We start from the raw sequence: 12,467 nt of genomic DNA on the forward strand, positions 1-12,467 counted from the left end.
GGAGTGGAGCCGGGGGAGGCGTGTCGAGCCAGGCCCGGAGGGAGCCGGGCGCGCCAGGAAGCCTTTCCCGGCTGAGCGGCGAGGAAGAAGAGGAGGAGGAAGGGGAGTTCCCGGTCGCAGAGCGCCCGCAGGGACCCTCCGGGCCGCGGGGCTCGGGAGCTGCGCGCTGCCCGCCCCCTTCGCGCGGCCTCGCTCTCCCGCCGGGTCTCCTGAGCGCCTGTCCCGCGCTCCGGGCCGCCGGGCCCAGCGGAGCCGCCCCCCCGTAGGCCCCGCCGCCGCCGCGGTTTGGCTTATTAGCCGCCGGCGGGCGGGCAGGCGGGCGGAGCGCGCAGGGCGGAGGCAGCGGCTGCGCTGGGCCGGGAGGAGGCCGACGAGGGTGCGGAGCGGCCCCGGCCGGGCCCACGGGGGGAGATGGCGTCCTACGTGGATAACAGCTTCCGCCAAGCGGTGATGAAGAACCCCGCCGAGAGGACCCCCCAGGTGAGACTCGCCGGGACTTGGCTGGATTTGTGCCTCGCAGGCTGCGCCCTTTCCCGTTCCAGTCTCCCCTTCCTGACACGGTTGGCCCCGCGCACCCCACTTCTCGCATTAGGACCCCTAACTTCCCATGGCATTTCATCTCTGTATCTTTTCCCCTGGTTGTCCTGGGTTTATTTTTCCCTCTCCTCGATATTCTCCTTTTCTCTGCCCTCCCCATTACTGACCTTCCCCCTACGTTTGCTAGGCGGAGGAGGGAATTCTCCAATTAGCTTCTCCTCTTCCCAGTGGTACACTAGGGCTTCTGAGTCTCGGGGGGAGGGGGGACTCACCTCCCCGTGGCCAGCTACTCCCGCCGCCCTGGCTGCAGGCCCCTTTCCTTCCCAGGCTTGTGGCCCCCTTTACCTTTAGAGTTCTGTGGTGTTTGGAAAGGTATAGGAAGGAAACTTGTATGGCTCTGCGAAAGACTAATCCGTGTTGACCTTCTAAAGTAAAACATTGGGATGTTTGTGTATTTAGTATTTTGCTTCTTTGAAAAAGGGATGCTGCTTTCCAGTGCAGGGGAAGAAAAGTTGATTAGCTAGCTTAGTGCCTTTGGTTTAAATTGCGGGCATAACTGCAGAGCAGGCATATTCAGATACACCCCCGGAAAGGGCACCCTGCGGATTCTTTTGGTGTTGCACAACCTTGTCAGAATTAGATAAGTTTGTTAACCTTTATACATTCGTTTACCATCGGGCTTATTTTTCCTTTTTCTTTAAGTGGAGTTGTTGCTGATGGTGTCGGATTTGGTCGCTTCAAGTTGGACTAGAGAGGGGGAAATTGTATAAAAAATGTGGTGGTTAGATTTTTTTTTTTTTTTTTTTTTGCTTTTAGTTGCTGACTGGCTAATGACGCATATTCCTAAGCATTGGGATGGTAACTACAGGGGATCCTGCTGCCAACCCTCTTGTCAAATAAGCCCTTCTGATCCTTGGGACCATCAGACATTTAGGATCTGATGCCTGAAAGAGTTGCTTCGCTGGTTAGGTGTTGGACGCCATCTGTTCATACCCAAATGCTCTCCTTCTCTGATGTTGATTATTATTATTTAATGTGGGGAGAACAGAATAAAATAGAATCTTTCACTGGCTGCCATTGGACAAGGCCCAAGAATGGCACCTGGTACCGTTTCTGATTTTTCATTTTTCCTGATGGAGCCATCACATCTGGGGGATCACAGATCACACATATTTACTAAAAGAGTGGAAGATGTGTGATAATTTTACGAGAATATTCATTTCACTGTGTCTCCGGAAAGTTCCAATTCTAAAGGATTATTTTATCAAAACCAAGCAGTGTCCTGCTTTGATCTTGTCCCTCCCTGGGTGTTGCACTGCCTCCCATGTGCCTTCCTCCTCTACTGTTTGTTTTAAAATTGTCAATTGAACCAGTCTTCTGCATGTGAAAATGCATGTTATGTGATGGAAAAGCAAATTTCAGTGAGATATGTCAATTCCTTTCAGTGTTTGAAGTGCCAAATGAAATCATACAAGTTGAGAATATTACAACCCAGCAAGGCAAGTTGAGAATATTAGAACCTAGAAAGGCGGGTCAGAAAATGATGTCATAGGCCTTTAGTGGAAATTAGAGGGTGGGGGGTGGGGAGAGTTGTGCCTTTAGTTGATTAATTAGAATAGCAATGACTTAAAACCTATCAGTTGGGGCGGGGAGGGGGGGCACCAAAGAAGACTGGAAGAGACAAAACCTCCACTGTGAAAGCATGTGGATTGTGCCAAATAAATGAACTGTTAAACTTTCCTCTTCTTGTGCCAGTTGTGTAGAATAGAGTAAAAACTGACCTAGCATAGAACTTGGCCTGATTCAGAAATGGGCCAGTTACTACTAACACTGCAAGATGAAAGCTTCATTGATAATCTGAAAGCACATTTCCCTCCACCAAACCTTCATAGGAAAAGTAAACACAGAGAAACCTATCAAACATTTTGAACATTAAGTATCAGCCGTATTAACTTTGATGTTCATTTGGTTATTACTAACACAAACGTCATGTTTGCTTATTATTGTGTTAAAGAGAAAGTAGCTTGAAATATGAATGTTTTCCCATCCTTACCTGGCTTGTCAAAAATAATCTTGTAAAAGTTTGATATATGCCCAAAAGTAAAAAACATGTTTTGGTAGAAGGTGCTTTTTATATTGAGTGCTTTGTTAAGGACCGGAAGTTATTTGGTACTATTTTCTCATTCATGCTTGAGAGTTAGACTTTTGTAATATGAAGAAAACAAATGTATTAAATAAACTTGGTATCATGAAAAGAAGGATGTGAATTAGGAAAGTTTTGCTGTCATGCTTCCTTCTGTTTCTCGGCATAGACTTGATAAAGGAGTTCATATGATTCTCGTTACAGGCAAAAGGAAGATGCTATAAAAGAATAGAGGAAATACATAATTTTTTTGTTGTTAAATTCAGGTTTTGTTTTGTTTTAAACCCCACTATCCCAGTTTCTCTCTCAAACTCTTGAAGGCATAGCTTTGTATTTGGGTCAATCAGTTGCCTACAAGTTAATAGTGATGTTACTAACGTAACCTAAGATGTTAACTAGAAGAGAATTTGGGGGTGGGGAGAGTCCCAGTATAAACATAGAGACTGCAAATTAGGGAGCTTTTCCTGCACACCTGAAAAATAGGAACCTATTTAGCCACATCATTAGAGAGGCAGAATGGTAAGGTGAAAAAAAAAAAAAAGCCACCTGAATTTTTAGCCAAATCATGCATAGATTTAAGAGTCTGTCACTCTTTCATCTGATATTCTGAGAGGATGAAAAAATCTTTGATCCAGTGTGTGTCCCACATTATGTGTCTGGAAACCTGGCTAAATTTTAATCAGTGGGGCACTGTATTCTAAATAACCCCTTGAAAATAATGTACACTAAATGTTCTATTGATATTTTTCAGGGCACCTCTGTTGAAAAACAGGACTCTTAAGTAATTGCTTTATTAAACTATTTGGGTTTATGCTTTAATCATTTAAATGAGAAGCTTGGTCACCAAAGCAATTTAGTAAAGTTAAAGATGTAAATAAATTGCAAGCAGCTTTATCCCCCAAGGCTTTAAACAATAAAATGCTTTTTCTAAACCATTTTATTAACTTGTTGAGTTCAGACCCTTTGTAGTTGCTTCTGTAGTGTTTATATGCATGTTTTTAGTTTTTTCAGGTGAGACATCTATTGCCTTATTGTTTTCTTTCAAGATCTAATTTAATGTGTTTTTAGGTAGTTATAAAAGTAATTTTTTAAAATGGTATATGTAAAACAGCCACATCTCATTTCTTCCTAGTTAATATTATTTTATCCTCACTATTGAAATTTTTTGGGCTCTTGCACCTTTCAATTTAGATGTTAACTCATGAATTTTTCAGCTGAGAGTTCATAACAGTGTTAAGACTTAATTCTTTGCAAAGTCACTTAGTCATTATGAGAGGGCTGAAAAAATACCTTTTGCCCAGAGAACTTTAAATTATGAGAATCTGCACAAAAGAATATCTCTGGTAAATATTTAACTTTTAAATCTAGTGGGAAGAATTGTGTTTATTACAGTTACATTTTCCATTTGAGGTTCTTTTTATCATTGTTTATGAGCAGTTTCATATTTTCATTTGATAACTTACACTTTGATTATATTTTAGCTCATTTCGGGGCTCTAGTAATAAATATTTGGTTCTTATGTAGTTTTTGTTCAAAAAACACAACTAAATGATTTTTGTGCAATTAAAAAAATTTTTTTTTAACGTTTACTTATTTTTGAGAGATAGAGACAGAGCACGAGTGGGGAAGGGGCAGAGAGAGAGGGAGACACAGAATCTGAAGCAGGCTCCAGGTCTGAGCTGTCAGCACAGAGCCCCACGCGGGACTCCAACTCACGGAGATCATGACCTGAGCTGAAGTTAGACGCTTAACCGACCGAGCCACTCAGGTGCCCCGACTTTTGTGCAATTTTGAAAAGCATGTTTCACTAAGTAATGCGTGTTTGGCCATAGACATTTACTTTTTCTAACAATGATATTTGAATTTGTAGGTTAAAAAATACACACATTTTTTTTTTAATTTTTTTTTAATTTTTTTTTTTCAACATTTATTTATTTTTGGGACAGAGAGAGACAGAGCATGAACGGGGGAGGGGCAGAGAGAGAGGGAGACACAGAATCAGAAACAGGCTCCAGGCTCTGAGCCATCAGCCCAGAGCCCGACGCGGGGCTCGAACTCACGGACCGCGAGATCGTGACCTGGCTGAAGTCGGACGCTTAACTGACTGCGCCACCCAGGCGCCCCCAAAATACACACATTTTTAACTGAAATACTAATTTCAGACTGTATTAGCATGTGACTTTGAATGGGTGAGTACTTAAATTTCTGGTAAAAATTAACATTCTTTTGTAATATTAGTAGAAACTTAGTTGCCTTCACATAAGCTTTTAAACATTTAGTAATTAACAGTTCCATAATTAGCTTTGCATATCTTGGCCGAGGTTCAAAATGAATGTCTCCAACTGCATTGCTGTATGTGGACTGGTTTAATGTAGTTCTTCTCAGACCCTGGGCTTTAACAGAACAGTTACAAAAAATAATAAAATAAAACTAAGAAAAGCAAGAGGACTACTCAGTTGCTAACTTGTTTCATTTTTTCCCTTCAAGAAAGGATGTAAAACAACAAAATAAGCCATAACCTTCTATTATCATTTTATTAAAGTCTTGCCCTTTAATAAGAAAGGGAGGATACACTATCATTCCAAAGCTTAGTTCTTGAAATCAAAAATTCTTTGATTCATAAGAAAACTACCTATTTGTGGTTTTATGGTTTTTAATATTTCTGTGGGTGTGAAAACAACTTTAGGTGGATTTTGTGGGGAGTTAAATGATAACATGAGGTCTACCTTTGGTGATATTTGAAATTCAAGTCACATATAGTAACAGTGGGATATAAATTGACTATCTGAAGTAAGGATATAAAAACCTTTTAAAAACACAGACTGTGCTTCTTATTTGAAAACTTGTTTTTTAGTTACTTATTTTGTAAAATAAGTTTTATAGGTAAGGAAGAATTGTAATTACCTGAAGTAACTTTGATCTAGACTAGAAAGATAAGGAAATGTGGTGATAGTTCTTTGATATCTGAATTTTATGAGCCATTCCCTCTCCTCACCCTGTTTTTGGCACCAGACAATTCTCTCATCTGTAAATGAGGATAATAGCTTCCTGAGGTTGTTTTGTGGATTAAGTGAAAGAAAATACACTTACTATTTAGTGCAATATCTAATAGTAGTTATCATTATAGCACATTACAAAAAAATTTTTTTAATGTTTATTTTTGAGACAGAGGTAGAGACAGAGCATGAGTGGGGAGGGACAGAGAGGTAGGGAGACACAGAGTCCAAAGCAGGCTCCAGGCTCTGAGCTGTCAGCACAGAGCCTGATGGGAGGCTCCAACTGTGAGATCATGACCTGAGCTGAAGTCAGAAGCTTAAGCAACTGAGCCACTCAGGCGCCCCTCATCGTAGAACATGTTAATGAAATACTTTTTACCAGACCTTGGGAATTCAAAGATGAAATGAGACATCTGTCCCTCAGGTAACTCACCAGTGTATTGTATCTTTTAAGTAGGAAGTGATTCATTAGTGCCAGACTGTAGCAGATGTCCTATGCCAAAACTGAAGAGGCTGTGGGCTCTCTGGATGAGATGTCCTGTGCTAACACTGAAGAGGCTGTGAACTTTTTAGACAACCATGTAGTGAGTCTTAGGGTAGTAGGAATTTACCAGTCAGTGGACTAGGGGGCATGCAGGCTATTCCAGACTGACCTGCTGTCATACAAGTAGCACACGTGGTTGTAAGAAAATACGTATAGGCCTTTGTTCCCTGTGCTTGGAGCCATGGGAATGAATAGGAGGTGGGGAGTTATTTCACTGGAGTGTAGATGGTTGTGGTTGGAAGGAGAGGAGAGGAGACCAAGAATTTTGTTAAAGGCTGATGTCTGTTCTTCAGGCTTGAGGTGGTTGGGAGCTTGATTTACATGGTGGAGATAGAGTAGAATTATTGCAGTAGTAGGATTTGTTGGACAGACTGGCTGAATGAATGTGTGCACATTTATATCAGCTACTAATTGTATCAAATGATGTGCACATGATGCTAGATACAGCCTAATCACGGCAAATGGTAATGATCAACATTTCCTAATTCATAGGAAAAATTTCTAAGTTGCTAAATTTTTTTTATTAATAAAATTTTTTTTAACTTATACTTTTTTTCCACCTTAAACTTTGATATCTTCTACATTTTGGAATCTAAGAAAATTTTTTTTGTTTATTTTATTTATTTTGAGAGAGAGAAAGAGAGCAAGTGGGGAGGGGCACAGAGTGAGGGGGAGACAGAATCCCAAGCAGGCTCTGTGCTGTCAGGGCAGAGCTGACATGGTGCTCGAACCCACGAAGTGTGAGATGACCTGAGCCAAAGTCAAGAATCAGACGCTTAACCAACTGAGCCACCCAGGTGCCCCTCTACCTTCTGGAATCTAATGTAAAATATCTGATTTATCATATGCTGAATAGGTTAGTATTTCTTAATTTATAATGATGTGGTTTTTAAGCATTCTGTCCTTTGGAAGAGATTAATATCTCAATTTAAGAAGGAAAAATGGATTTATTTATATAAAAATGCACCATTGACTTATGATGGCACAAGGTAAAGATTGTAGTAAGTGTTTGAGAACAGTTCCTTACTCCCCATACCATTTTTGTTTCAATAGGTTGATGTTGAGAAGTTAGGTAGGAGAAGCCAGTTATAAGTACATATTATTGCTCTTTTGTAGCATTGTCAGAGATTGAGTTAGTCAAAATATGTATAGTAGTTATAATGTCAGCCTTTATGTGGAGAAAAACAAGCTGATTGCTACTTTATTTAGGCTGTTAGGATTTTATCTTTTCAGGAAAAAAAAAAAACCCTCTGGTCTCACGTGCTAATTAACCACTACTTTACCGAACTGATTACCTTATGTGTTTCTTGTTGTACTCAGGTGTTTCCTTTTCTCCTTCAGTTTGTGAAAGGGTTACCTTTGTGGTCCTGGTGGGCTTAGTTTTTGTGGGGTGGGAAGTTTAGTTCTTGCATTTTAAATTGTCTTGGCTCCACAATTTCTGTGCTTTCACATCCTTAATCATAAAAAGTGTTTTGGAGGAGTTGGCATTTGTGACTTGAAGGGGAACTTTGTTTCGTCATTGGAACTAAACCCTCTTTTTTCTTGCTGTAGTTTCTCATTGCTTGTCTTCTTGCAAGTTGAAAATCATAAATTGTGGGTGTTTAGGATTTCTCAAATACCTTAATATGAGCTAAATGAATTGAAATAAAAATGTATATTTTGATCCTATTAACAGTTGGTAGTTTAGTTGACATACCAACACTCACCATAATAATTGGCCCTTAGCACTTTCCTGTTCTTCTCTAGCTCAAGGTATTTGCTGCCACCCAACATAAAAGCTACTAAGAGATGAAACCCTAAAGAAGAATTAGCCATTAGCTGGTTATTCTGAAGAGATCTGGTAGTAACTTTCTGAGAAGCTACCTAGCAACCAGTGGATCTGAAGGGTTGAGGCACACTGATTATCTGATTTCTCCTGAGTATTCACTCAAGTAAAAACTCATTATCTTTTTTTTTAAACTTGGTAGTTTCAGATAATTGATTCACATGTAGTTGTAAGAAATAATGCAGAGATCATGTGAACCCTTTACCCAATTTTCTCCATTAACAGCCTTTTGTGCAACTAGAATATCACAACCAAGATATTGGCGTTCGCACAGTCTAGATACAGAACAATCCATCACCATAAGAATTCCTCCTGTTACCCTTGTGTAGACACAATCATTCCCTGACCCTGCCTCTGTCAAGGACTAATCTGTTCTCCATTGGTAAAATTTTGTCATTTAAAAAGTGTTAAATACATGGAATCATACAATATTTGACCTTTGGGATTGGCTTTTTTTCACTCAGCATAATGAAAGCTTATTACCTTTTGGCTAAAATGAATTTCTACTATTGTCATTGAGTGGTTTGAGTTGTGTTCCTGAAATACCAAGGGAGTGGGAGTTACGGTGGATTTAAATAGTGACAATGATGAGAAAATTCCATGTTAATATGTGTAAAATAATAACCAAAGATTATAAGGTCTTGAATGAGCAAGAGTTGTGATGGTATAACCCATTGGGATGTTTCAAAACATATAATTTCTTTCCATAAAATTTTTTTTTGGGGGGGGCTCATAATGGAAGTGGTAAATCTAACCATAGCTATCAATGATCCCTCATTAAACAAAACAAAACAACAAACCCTTGATCATCCCTAACTGAAGTGACATTTTTACAATTCAGAAGAAAGTCTAATGAATGTATTTACAAAGGAGTCCCAGTGGTCAGTTTGAACAACAAAACAGAGTTATAACTTCTGAGGGAAAAATATCCATGAGCTCATACCAATATAAGTAAATAATTGAATAAATAGATAAGTGGGGGAGAAGAGATTGCTCTTTGTTACTGTAGAATTCCAATTAAAAAAAGTATTCAGAAAGAATGATGGAAATAGAAAATCACAAGTAGACAAACATCATAATAATTGTTGTAAGCAAGAATCCTCAGTTGATGTCAAAATTAGTGGGTGAAAATATGATGAGAGATATATATCGGATATCGTCAGAATATTTGCATAGTCTCAAATTATCTCCCCAAGATTAATTAATTAAAAGAGGAAATCAGAGGCTCCTGGGTGGCTCAGTCAGTTAAGCGTTCGACTTCAGCTCAAGTCATAATCTCATGGTTTGTGGGTTCAAGCCCTGCATCAGGCTCTCTGCTGACAGCTCAGAGCCTGGAGCCTCCTTCGGATTCTGTGTCTCCCTCTCTCTCTGCTTCTGTCCCCCTCACGCTCTGTGTCTCTCACTGTCTCTCAAAAATAAGTAAACATTAAAAAAATTAAAAAAAACCAAAAAGCAAAAGGAGAAATCAGTGCTTTTATAGTGAGGAAAACTGGTAGACACTAAGTGAACCAGGTTAATCAAAGTTATATCACCAGTGCGAAGTAACAAAACTCAACTGAGTAAATTTAAGGATCTAATAGGCTTTATTGAATGGTTCTTGAACCAGGCAGCATCCCATCTAGCAAACAGGAAGGAGCTCCCAGAAGATGTAGAAAATAGAAGGCAGAAGGGAGAAGGGATAATGAAAGCAGATTACTTCATCTTTCTCTGGAGGATGGAAAGGATCTATGTGGCAAGCTACCTCATTGGTGTTGACCAGTTAAGACTAATTATTAAGTCTTGGTTTGGTTACGTGGGTTTAGTGCAAGTGACTCCACTTTGGGCCTGTTGTTTCTTTTTAACCCCAGTAATAAGACATATCATCCAACCTTATGCTACATTGAGAAGGGTACATTTGTGATAGTATTCTTACTAAAAATACTTCAACCTAAATGTCAGAAAATATCAGGCAAACTCAAATTTTAGGACATTCTACAAAGTAACTGTACAGTGCTCAAAAGCGTCCAGAAATGCTGAAGAATTGTTACGGATTGAGTCTAAGGAAATGTGGTAACTAAATGAGTTGTGAGATTCTGGATTAGATTCTGGACCAGGAAAAAAAAAAAATGGTACTAGGAAAGTTGGTGAAATTTTATCAGTTAGATAATTTTACTATGGTTATTTTATTTGTTAAATTATGGGAAGCTAGATGAATACATAGGATCTCTGAACTGTTTTTGTCTGACTTTTTTATTCTAAAGTTATTTCAAAATTAAGTTAAAAAAAGGCATAGCTTTTGGAGTTTTATTGTGACTCTGATAAGGGGCCTCAAATTAAGATACTTTGGAAAATCATCTTTTTCCTGATTAATGACTTAATCTTATTGAAGAGCCTAGTCCTTTCTAGCTAAATATTTTGTATGCTTTGGACCATTAATGATGTGGGTGAAACAATATATTAGTTGGAAGAAATTTAAAGTGCACATACACACTAACGGATAAGTGGACAAGAAGAGCTGAAATAAGTTTTTAACTGTTCACTTTTATTCCTATCTGAATCTTGTAGATATTCACAAAATGCCATATATTTTACCAGTTTTGAATGTTTCATAATCCTGAATTTTAGTGACTTTGTACATTTGGTATAAGAAAAAACGTAGGAAATAAAATATTCCATGTACATTAAGTACAATAGAAAAGAAATTGTGGTAGTAGCTTAAGGAAATGAGTCTAGGTGAAATTAAGGTTGTAGATTCTCTCCTTTCTCTTTTCCTTTCCTGTGAATGTAAAAATTATCTAAATTATTACTTTTGGTGGGCATGAGGGGGTGGAGCGAAGGAAGAGGCAAGGGTGTGTTTAAGATGGTCAGAGGCACTATTACTACTATGGAGGTGATAATACTATCTAAGCTGAATGTGGTCTGTACTTTCAGTACTTTTTAGGACTTTTTGTATTAGAATAAAAAAAAGGAATTTCTTTTAAATCAGTTCAAAGTAGAAATATCTTTACAAAAAAATTTTTTATTCATATGTACACCTTTGTATTTCAGTTATAAAGCCAACTTCTGCCATCCATCCCCTTTCCCAGCCCTCTTCTCCTTCAATTAGCCACTTACTTTTCCTATTTATTGTGGTAAATACTGGAGAATGCATGCTGTATTTGTATATTAAGTACTTTTTTTTTTCTTCTGAAAAAAACTGGCACTGGAAGATTGGATTAAAAATATGGCACCTAATATTTGAGATAACTACAAATAAATTATAAGTCTGAAATTATTTACTATTTTTAATTATAAAGATATAAACCACTTAGTTTCTGTATTTTAAGAGTTTTTATGTTTGATGTTTTCAGTAATAAATTACATTTGAGGGCACAAGTGAAAAAGAAAAGAGTTGACCGGGCTTTAAAGTAACTAAAGTCTTCAAAATAAAAAATGTGAAAATATGTAGGTGTAGGCTAAACCTATTTATTTTAACATTCATTGAGTTCTGTATATATAACTGTATTATTCAAGCTATGATATGTTATGCAGTCTTGCAAACTCTTGTTTCTTTTAAGCTCATTCAAATTTATTAGAAAATACGTGGTGAAGTTAGAAATATTTGGCCATCTCAGTTACATTACTTATTGTATTAAGAAACTGCTTCATCAAATGTGTACATTTCCAAACAACCAGAGAGGAGTTTTAAAAAGTTAAGAGTTTAAAATAATGAAATGCAGTAGCATAAAAAGCCAAGAATTGAGGTAAGGAGAATTTGACTGCCTTTCAGTTTTGTTCCTAATCTCCATTCATGTAGAGCTGGAAGAAATTGAGGAGCAAACTTGAGGGGGCAAATTGCATCTGCATACCTGTCCCTTGTCTTTCTATTTAGGAGACCACAAACTTCTTTTAGAGGCAATGTAGGACCCAAAAGTTCGTTCCAGCATGAATCTCCAAATCCAATGATTGGGATGAATGGGAATTCCTATCTTGATTCCATTTTCTTTGGTATGGTTTAAATCTATGTCACACAGAGAAAACTCTGTGTGGGAGGTAACATGGTAAAGTCATTTTTCTTTAGAAGTCCTTGTTCCCACTTTATGTATTCTGGGCTGGCTATTTTCCTTTGTACTTACACATTTATATCTTTAACTGTATTCACAGAATAGTTGTTCTGAGTTCAGTTAGTGTTATTTCCTTCATGTGACCTAGTCCTTATGTATGATCTTGGATTTTGATGTCAAACTCCTTTGTGGTCCGGGGCTGGTTACCTAACTTTAATGGGTTTCAGACCTTTGGATTTAATGGACTATTAAAATTTCATAAAACACTGGGGCACTGACATTGATTTGTCACTTATTTTGCCAGCTAAGCATGTTAAAATGAATGTAAACTTGTTCTCCACTATTCCTATTTCATAAAAGAAAGGACATTTTGATATAAAAATAGAAAATCACAGAATAA

General features: G+C 38.2%; 1 protein-coding gene across 4 annotated transcripts in view; it reads left to right on the forward strand.

Moving 5' to 3' along the window:
• Positions 1–352: 352 nt before the first annotated feature.
• The window catches only part of RAPGEF2 (Rap guanine nucleotide exchange factor 2), a 249,289-nt gene continuing 237,174 nt past the window's right edge, over positions 353–12,467 (forward strand). For all 4 annotated transcript variants that reach the window (XM_047090522.1, XM_047090524.1, XM_047090525.1 and 1 more), the window contains exon 1: positions 353–480. In XM_047090522.1, the coding sequence (XP_046946478.1) occupies positions 412–480 (69 nt within the window). In that variant the 5' untranslated portion in view covers positions 353–411. The remainder of the gene's footprint in view (positions 481–12,467) is intronic.

This window comes from Lynx rufus, unplaced genomic scaffold (genome assembly GCF_022079265.1).
Source record: "Lynx rufus isolate CCGP_SWC_20201006 ecotype Redwood Valley unplaced genomic scaffold, mLynRuf1.p SCAF_3, whole genome shotgun sequence".
Classification (NCBI taxonomy): domain Eukaryota; kingdom Metazoa; phylum Chordata; class Mammalia; order Carnivora; family Felidae; genus Lynx; species Lynx rufus.